At 37.1% G+C, this 10,327-nt stretch overlaps 1 protein-coding gene across 1 annotated transcript; it reads right to left on the bottom strand.

Annotated features, from left to right (window-relative positions):
- Positions 1-6,139: 6,139 nt before the first annotated feature.
- Positions 6,140-9,728, bottom strand: LOC307173018 (C-C chemokine receptor type 4). Its single transcript, XM_079895818.1, has 2 exons — positions 9,554-9,728; positions 6,140-8,011 (listed from the first exon to the last, which is right to left on the bottom strand). Exons 1-2 carry the CDS (start codon positions 9,574-9,576, stop codon positions 6,970-6,972), a joined length of 1,065 nt encoding a protein of 354 aa, XP_079751944.1. The 5' UTR covers positions 9,577-9,728; the 3' UTR covers positions 6,140-6,969.
- Positions 9,729-10,327: the final 599 nt, after the last annotated feature.

The following is a 10,327-nucleotide window of genomic DNA, read 5'->3' as shown; positions in this document are numbered from 1 at the left end:
ATTGTAAACCTGATCACTTCAGGGGGAAAAAAAGGCTTTTCTCTTGGGGTAAGGGTTTTGTTTATATCACTAACCCCAAGTACGAGCAATAGTAATAGTAATAGTAATAGTATAGTGATATTAGGTACACGTTTTACTGTCTCAAGAACTTGAACATTTCTGTGTATCTTACAACTTAGTGCAACTAGCTGTTGCACAAGAAACGTTCAAGTTCCTTTTGTACTGTGATATTTACCTTGATATTTTTTTCCTTCCTTTTTTCCGATCATTGTGATGCAGTTTGTCTAGTTTTGTTTAAAGACAAAAACAAACAAACAAACAAACAAAAAACACAAGAAAAAAAATGCTGTCAAATAGAAACATTTTATAATTAAATCAAATAAAACATCAAATTAATATAATTTGTTGTGTCAAGAAAATTTTTAAACTAAAATGTGTCTTGAACACTTGACATTGTAAGAAATTTCTGATTTTTACATTAAAATGTAACAGAAGAAATGTCTAAATAAAATGTAAATCGGTTTTAAAGTCGACATGAAATCAAAAATGACAATTCTTTTTTTTTTAATGGAAGTATTTAATATTGCAGTATTTAGGGGAGAGCGGGGCACAACCTAACGCTTTTTGACTTTCTCAGTTTGTGTAAATCTACTTATGGTTCAGAGTATTTATTTTTTCCCACATTAATTTCCCACATGTCTAGTACAATTATGTGTTTTTGTTTTATTAATACAGTATATACTTTTTTCTTGATATACCCCGAAAGAATGGAAGTGAAATGTGACAACATGCCCCATAGGTGGGGTACATTGTAACATGTGTGGGGCACATTGTAACATAACATATGGCAGCTTAAAATGTTATCTGATCTAATAAAAAAAATATACAAAACAAACTAAAATATTTTCTAAATAAAATACAATTAAAAAACTTTTTTCATATAAAATAATGGCAATTTTTAATAATTAAATATAAACTCATTTTTGAGTTTTGACTACGAACACATGAAAACACAGCTATACAACATAGTTCAAAACAAATAAATAATTAGTAATTTCTGAACATTGACACTCAGTCTTTATTTACCTTTTTCTCACGTTTTCTCAATAAAATTAATAAAAGTATAGAATATAATAGCATATTTCTAATAGGGGCACATTGTAACGCAGTGTTACAACATGCCCCCGCCTGCACAACTGGGATTTAAACCCTGCTAGTGTCTTCTGCTAGTTAGCGAAGCATTAAAGAACTATCTCAACTGTTAAATAACATCTTGGAGATTAAAATAATATCAGATTTGACTTATTTTAAATAAACACAAAAAATAGAGATGAAAAATTAACTTAAGTAAGAAATTTACTTTTGTTATGGTTTAATAAATGTCTATGGATATCTTCCAAAAAAATAATAATTTTGGCGGATTTTGTTTTTCTATATAGTGTTGATATGGCAACTAGTAAATAAACAAAGTTTCGTCATCCAAGCATGTGCGGAAGTTTTTAAAACAAGCGTGTTACAACTAACCCCGCGTTAGGTTGTGCCCCGCGCTCCCCTATTATAAATTATTTTTATGTGCACATCATGATTTTTTTTTTTTTAAATCGGCACGATGAATGAATCCAATGTTTTGAGGAGAATGTGCGGCTGTCAGTCACCGCGCCGGCGTGGATACTGTCATTCAGAATCACAGATTCTACTTTTTGGAAGTATGACCAACATAAGAATTTTCACCTGAAAATGTCATCTGAACAAGTAAGTAACATCCACTTTTGTTCTGACCAACTAAGGAAAAAAAACATTGCAGTAAATTGCGCTGATTAAATCTAATGATCGTTTTAACCTTTCTGGATCCGCCATCAAATTGATAAGTTTAATTACATCAAGTGCTGCGAGAAAAGGCTATAAATCTCCACCTCCAACATCCTCACACGCCATATAGCCTACTAGCCGAGACACCTTCATTATGTGTAGATGTGACATAATGACGCAAAGACATGCTCTTGGCTAATCACATTTCTATTATACTGTTTAAAGACCCTAAAATGCATTTATGCTCTAAACTCCGACAGCAACATAGTGTCGGCCCAAACCTGGTACATGTGGATTCCACATGGCCCTGATGTGGCCCGGATCTGGGCCAACACTATGTTGCTGTCTGGGAAAACACAAAGACACAGCAGTCACCAGGCGCTCATCCTTTAAGCTCCTCTCTCAGGCCTGGCTCCAGCAAAGGGCTCTGGTATAGGCTACTTGTTCTGGCGGTCTATGTCCAAACCTGCATTTACGGTCATAACGACCAAACAGATAAGATTGTAGATACAAGCAGCCAATATGAGTTTTCTCTAAAAGGTGGCTGGACTTATCCTAAGGCAGCAGGGTTCCTCTAATCCAGCCCTGGAGGGCCACTGCCCAGTTTAGCTCCAACCCTGATCAATCTCACATATACCAATAATTTACTAATAACTCAGAAGACTTTGATTAGCTTGCTCCAGTGTCTTTGATCAGGGTTGAAACTAAACTCTGCAGGGCAGTTAAATGAGGGTCTGGTTAAGATGCCTCTTGGATCCTCCCTGTTGAGGTATTCTGGGCATGTCCCACTGGGTGGAGGCCCCAAGAGTAGACCCATGACAAAATGGAGGGATTATATCTCTCATAGGCCCCCCCATGAGGAGTTGTAGGAAGAGGCCAAGGAAAAGGACACATGGGCTGCTTTGCTTAGGCTGCTGTCACCCAGACCTGGCCCTGGATAAACAGCAGAAAAGGGATGGAATAATAATTCAGATAATAATTCAGATAAAATTATAAAACTTAATAAAAAATAATAAAAACTTCCTTACTCCCACAGTCATCTATTGCACACAACCTGGAAAGCACTTTCTTGGTACAGTAAACTGTAATCTGATTGGCTGACATTTTGATACAACTTCTAGGAATTAGAGCACCCAGGTTTCAGTCTGCCTGGAAAAAAGTTGTTAACCGGGTGCCAGGTTAACACAGAGAGCACTTTTAGATAAGCTGCCCAGTGTTTGGTCGCTATGTGCTTGTCAGTCAGATGACTTCCTTCTGTGGAATCATTCCTACATTACCTATGTTTTACTGAGATTTATATGGAACATAATAAACACATGACAAAAGGTCCTAAGTTCCTAGATAAAAGGTTAGGGTTGGGGTAAAATAGAAACATAGTGTTAACCCTGGGAATACATAGGGAGCCATAATGTGGATCAGACTCCTGCTGCCAAGTTGGTAGCATTGGACAATTAGTAATCAGGGTTAATTTATTCAAGTGTATCTCAATTTGCAAGTCTGGCATCAAATCAATCAGTGTAAATTATCTTGCACATTTAGTTTTAACAATGTTATTTGTATCTTACAAGGCCAGGTCAAAGCAAAATTCTGCAAACTGCCTGAGCCTGCCGCGATGCACAAGCCAGTGCAAATACAAGGACTGAGCAAGCCATCACCTTGGATCCTAAGCCTCACAAAATGTCAGACCGGTTGTGTGAGCCTGCAACATCATGTGCTGCCGTGGGATTACTAGTAGAGTTTGAGGGAATGGAGGAAGGTCCTGCCCACACTCCCACCACTGAGGGTGAGGTGCTGCTGGCCTCTGTAATATATGATGACTTAGAAGAGGATAGTCTCAGAAGTCTCCTAGAACTCAGAAGTCTCCTGTGTCTCCACTGGTTCTGCCCAGGTGGAAGTCTGCTGTGTCTTCAGAGATGCCACCCAGCCTCCCTCTCCCACCTCCTCTTCCAAAGTCAGCCAGTCCGTCGACCCTACCTCCACTGGTTCCCGTCAACCCCCCGGTTCCTCCATTGTTAGCTCCAAAATGCTGCGTAGATGTGCCTCGGATCTTCTGGTCATCAGGTCTGCCTTGGAAAGAGTATTACCTGGCTCTGCCTCCTGCCATCGAGTCCATCGCTCCATCTCGGCTCGTTGACCTGTCGGCTTTACCTTTGCTCCTCCCTCCCTTAGCTCCACCTGGGACCATCGTCCTTATGGCTGCACCGTCCCTCTGGCTCCACCTTGGTCAGACATCGCTCTGCCTTTGACACACACTTACTTCATCCCTCCATCTCTTTGTACCCATCAGGCTACGCCTTCCCTCCGGCTTCGCCTTGGTCCTCAGTCACACTGGCTCCGCCTCAGTCCCCTGGCACCCTAGCTCCACCTCGGATGCTCGTAGCTGTGGCTAAGCCTTGGTCTTGGATCTCCTGAGTATTCCTTATGGATTGAGACTGTTTTTGTGATCTACTACTTTTGTCGTGCGCTCTCTACAACAACTAGTCATTAAAATTGTAGCGCCACTTGGCCAGTCATATTAGGGGCCTGGAACAAATTTTGACGGAGCTACACATACTACAAGTACTTTCTATATTAATAAAAGTAAGTTATGCATAATTGTGCAAATGCATAATTATTCAACAAAAAAAAGTACAGTACAATGTAACTACGTCACCTTAAAAAAAGTGTAACCCAAACTTTTTATATAAAGTCTATTGGGGAATTCTACTGTATCACTGTAAAAGAGGTGAATTGGTTTATCATGCATTTTGTATCAATATTTTGCACATTTCCTTTTGACGTCTCAGGAAGCAGCATAGCTGTCATCGTGTTTCATTAAACAGTTTTTTTTCTGAGTTGATCATTCCAGAATGTGGTCTTAACCATAACATTTGCATGTAGATAAAATCACATGTACCTCACAATGAGGAAGTGGTTGTGTGTGATCACAAAGTCCAATCAAAAACCTCAATGAATGAACTTACATGATGCGTTGCTTCAGATATTCAATATATATGGTTTGATAGATTTTGATAATTACTGAATTTCGTAGACAGAAATTAAAGTAGATATTGTTCTTGGCCATGTTTTAAACCAAGTTTTTTGACACATCAAATATTGCTTTAAGTTAAACAACTAGCATTTAAATTTGATTGTGTTATATTAGGCATTATTACTATAAAATAATTTCATTAATGTTACATTACTGTATGTCACAACAGTTTTGGGACAGTTTTTTTATAAAAGTTACTGTTTGATGTGCCACTTGAAGTAACAGTGTCATGTCAGCAGTCTTAATGTACTGTGTTTGCATCAGAGCCAAAGAACACAGGAAATCCACCTCACTCTGCAGAGCATATCTCTGTGGCTTTCCGCTGTAGCTTTTAAGGTAAAGACAAAGGTTAGGGTGAAGTTAGTTTCAGCGTTTATTATCACCGTTTTACAATAAGCTTTTTTCAATAACTTTGTGAAGTTTTATACATAAGAATGTCAACTAACAGGGAAATAAGTAAATAAATAAACCAAAAAAATATATATATTCTATCAAAAATGTTTTAGAATTTATTAGAATATTTGATAATAATTATTATTGAGTGGATTGGATTTTATGTTGAAATCAATGACACACTGTGTATGTTCTATATATAGCAATGACATGGATTTAAAATATGTCCACATAAAGGTAATAAAATGTACCTGAGAAAATCTATTCCATGGTGCAAATATATGAAAAGGTTAAGTTCTGCTATGGAGACATGGTCAGACTTGTATCTCAGTATACTGTTAGGCAAAATAGTTAGTTTTGAGATATTGTTGTTAAATGTTTTATGTGAATTATTTTTAAGCTGTTCAATATTGTAGGCATGAATGTGACTATATGTGCCATATGTGTTAGGGAGGGCTCTTGTGGTAAGAGGTAGCATTACAATATACCTTTGAAACAGGTGTTTATTTATTTGTTTATTGATGAACATCTTGATATATTTATCACTGTATTTGAAAAAAGTAGTTTAGCACAGACATTAGGAATATACAACATTTTTCAGACATCAGTCCAATATAGACTGCATTCAAAATAAAGTTCCTCCATACATCAAGTCTGCTCTCATATCCTCTTTTAGCCAGTGTGAAAGGACATTTTTTGTTGTTGTTGTGTTTGGTTTTGCCTTAGAGGTGTGTGTGTGTGTGTGTGTGTGTGTGTGTGTGTGTGTGTGTGTGTGTGTGTGTGTGTGTGTGTGTGTGTGTGTGTGTGTGTGTGTGTGTTTCTTTCTGTGGTTATTGACTGCTGTACAGAACCAGTGATTACATTTTTAGCAGGTCATGAGGTGAAAGCAGGTGAAAGCTTATAGAAATATTGAGGAACAGATGTTTGTAGATGACAAATACTTTGACAAATATGAAAATATTACATTTCATTTAATGCATTGGTTAATTTTTAAGCCAGTGTGAAATACTCTACAGGCACAAGTTTACTCACAAACATTAGAATGCAGAAAGTATGTGTAACGTATAGGCAGGGACGAAAATTCCTGTACTGTCTTGTGTTTTGTAGGACTTTTATGTTGAAGTAAATTGTTAGTTCCCCATTGTTTCTGTGTTCACTTCCTGTGATTGGTTCCTGTTTTGCCTTGTACCTTGTTTGTCACCATAGTTACCCTTATTAGTTCCCATGACATCAATCACCAACACCTGTCCCTCATCAGCCCCTTGTTAACCAGTCTATTTAAACCTCTGTGCTTCAGTTGTTGTTTGTCGGTCGGTCGTTGTTCCCCTGCCTCCTCTTTGTGGCTGTTATACTTGTTTTTGGATTATCTTGTGTTTATGTTTATCTATTAAACTTGTGTTTGCCAATGGATTCTCTCTCTCTCTCCGTTTCGTCCCTGCCTATACATTACAGTATGCATTACTTTCCCCAACACTTTTTTTTTTTTACTTTTTTTTTTCAATGGTGATTGTTTTCACTAATTTAAGTAGAATAATTGATATGCTATTACCATCATTAAATCAACAAATAATAGATTGCATTATATAGTGCAATGCATGAATGAAGATAAACATCTTTATATTTACAAAAACAAAGCAAGATTAAATGATGAGCACAATATTTACAAAAACAAAGAAACAGCACCAAAATATTCTGAAACAATATCGGTTTTCTTACTGCATTTGAAAAAAAAAACTTTAAACGTGTGTACTTTTGGTGGGAGATGTAAAAAGAATAGCTGTATTGGAAGTTTCATTCTCTGAAATTTTTGATTGTGTAGATGTTGACTGGTAGGTCTTCAAACATTTAAGATGCCTTGAAAACACACTTATAAGACATTTCCTGAACTTTTCTCCAACAAAAGCATAAATCACCGGATTTACAGAGCAGTGTGTGAGTGCGATCACCTCTGTCCACTCCATGGCTGTGTTGATATTACTTTGAGCCTCACAGCTAGTTAGAATGTCAAACTCCTGCAAGGTTTTCAGAAACACCACCACATTGTAGGGCACCCAGAAAACCACAAACATGATGACAATGCCTAAGATGAGCTTTATTGCCCGATCCTTTTTCGAGTTTTTTGTCTTCTTCACAACCAATAGGACCATGAAGTAGCAGTAGGCTATTATGGGCAAAGATATGAACAGTCCTACTATATTTTCACCAAAGTTACGGAAAAGCTTCCACTTCTGGGACGACCCAGCAGGATAAACTCGCTGACAGGTGGTGAAGTTGTCCTCTTTGACCATTGCTGCAAAGATGACCTCTGGAAGGGCAGCACAGATCGAAACCATCCATGTAATGAGACTCGCCACAATTCCATAACGCAGCATCTTCGCTCCCAGCACCGCAACGGCATGTACGATGACCAGATAGCGATCCACGCTCATCAGGGTCACGAATAATATCCCACTGTAAAATCCCACTTGGTATGTACCTGCCATAGCCTTACACATTGCATTGGCTTTTAAGTGGTGGCCCTGAGCATAGAGAGCCCATGAGGGCAGTGAGAGGACCATTAGTAGGTCTGACAGGGCCAGATTTAGCAGGCAGAGATTTGTCATATTTTTCACATGCATTTTTTTCAAGAGGACCCATAAGACCGTGATGTTGCCAAGAAGGCCAATCACAAAAACAATGTAGAAAATGGATGCCTTGAGATTTGAATTTAGGTGTGAATTTTCAATATTGCATATTCCTTCTTCATCGTAATAGTTGTATCCAGATGTTGTAATCATCCTGTAACAAACAGTAAATGTTATTTTGTGAAACATGAATGTCAGGGAATAAAAACAAACAAAACAATCAACAACAAAAATGCTTATACATGCTGACTAACAAATTGCATATATCAATATTTGCTGAGAAAAAAAAATAGAAAAAAGTGTCGTCTATGTATTGTTTTAAATTGTAATATTTTAATTTATTTATTAATTTTTAATACTTTGTTTTGATTATATTTATTTATACTGATAATATATGATTTATAATAAATAATTGTTTAAATGCTGTTTTTACTCAATATTACTTTTCTTTTTAAAATTAGTTTGAAAACAAAGTTTCTGTTGTTCTTGAGCACAATGAATACAACTAGTAGCATGCCACTTTTGTGGACCGAGACTACTCATTTGACAGTATCACGCAGTGGTTTATGATACTGTTTTTTGAAAGCACAGAGAACAATGACACTGGGAGTGGAAACGTGCGATAATGTCATGGTGTGAAAGTAGCGAGGTGTCAGCAAGTTCTAATGCATTCATTAGCAAATCTCCATGATGGGGACTTTTGTGAATCTGGAAACTGAGTCAGAAAACATCTGCCATTTAACTTCTAAATACTTTTTAGATAAAGTATATGCGTAATAATTTGTAGAGAGTAACTACATTCCTTTGCTCTATGCTTAGCCGCTGTGATTACACTTTATTTCGATGGTCCACTTTAGAAATTCTACTAATTATAAGTAACTTTTCAACTACATGTCAACTAATTCTCAATAGAGTACTAGTAGACTGTTAGGTTAGGGTTAGATGTTAGGGTTCGGGTTAGTAGAATAAATTGACAGAGTCAAACGTCTGTCAAAATAAAGTGCTGGCAGATATTAAGCAGACAGTCTACTCTAATAACTGGTAGTTGACCTGTAGTTGCAAAGTTACTTATTGTTAGTAGAAGGTCTAAGGTGGACCATTGAAATAAAGTGTAACCATTGGCTGCACATCAGACAAAGTTTCATCATGGTGTAACTGCATTATAATGGCCGGCAGCGATACACTGACATATTATGAGGAAGGCATTTGAGAAATTCTTCTAATATTTTGAAAACAAAATTTGACAGTGAAACCAATTTGAAGGTGCCACTAAACCAAACCTCAAAACTGTCACATGCTGACCTGTTTTCTCTCAAATATTAGTACGTAGAAACAGGAGGTCGCAGTATGCTCTTTAACCACATGCTTTGAAACATCCCACCACAATCCCACTATCACACCATCAGTGTCTGTGATCTCTCTACAGTGTCTATTTTTGTGAATTATGTTATCAGACAAATAATTTACAAAACCTCCCAATACTCATTAGGAATCACTTGAATGTGATAATAATTGCATGAACAACGCTGAATGTAATATATCATATTTAATATATGTAATGTATCAACTGTTTTCAAGAGACAGGGGTTACATTTTAGAGCCAATTTCTGAAATGTATCAAAATTTTTCATTTCTTTAATGATGGATCTAAACACAACATGACAATCCAATACATTTTAAAAAAAAATCTGTTTACCTGTCTGTATATGATTCAGTCATTTTGACAAATTGCTGTCACTCTTGTTGTTGAGATGTTGAGACTTATGTGGAAGTAATAATTTTCACCCTCTTTCTGTACATTTGCCTTCAGCAAATTTCCTGTAAACTGAAGCATGTGCATGTGAGTGTGCTTTTCTTCATAACTGTATCTTGTGAGGCGAAGGTAACGTGAACACATTTCCTGTCACTGCACTGAGGTTAGCAGGTTTGGATGCACAAAAAGAAATTCCCGGGGAGGAGATAAAACAATAAATCTGAGTCATTTGAAGTCTGTGACGGCTACTGAATAAATGCTAATATTTGCCCCCACCCACAGCAAATGTCTTGAAAGGACAGTTTATATAGATAAACCAGTGCCATCCCACACCAATGAACATATCATGAACAATGAACAATGATCTGTGTTTTTTCACCTTGAACAGTGAGTCAGTTTTCATGAATTGAACAAATAAAGAGCAAGTGAAACTAATGCTTGTTAGAAAATAAATTATGGGTAAGTTTCAAAACTGGGTATCTTTTTCCTGCTCGCCATGGTATTTATAATGCAAACTGACATTTTATATGAAAGCCTAACAGGTTTTTCAGGCTCAAAACAGATGCTGCGTCCGAGATCGCATATACTGTATGTAACCAGAATGAGTAGGCTATGTCTTTAAGTGGGCAGGTGAGGTGATAGGGCCGGCCGCATTTAAAGTCTCGCGGGTGTCATTGAAACGTGTCAATGTGAATGTGTTTTAGGATTATTCCTGTG

Source organism: Squalius cephalus (assembly GCF_949319135.1).
Source record: "Squalius cephalus genome assembly, chromosome: 15".
NCBI classification, from domain to species: domain Eukaryota; kingdom Metazoa; phylum Chordata; class Actinopteri; order Cypriniformes; family Leuciscidae; genus Squalius; species Squalius cephalus.
Note: the sequence above shows the minus strand (reverse complement) of the source record. Positions and strands in the feature narration are given on the sequence as shown.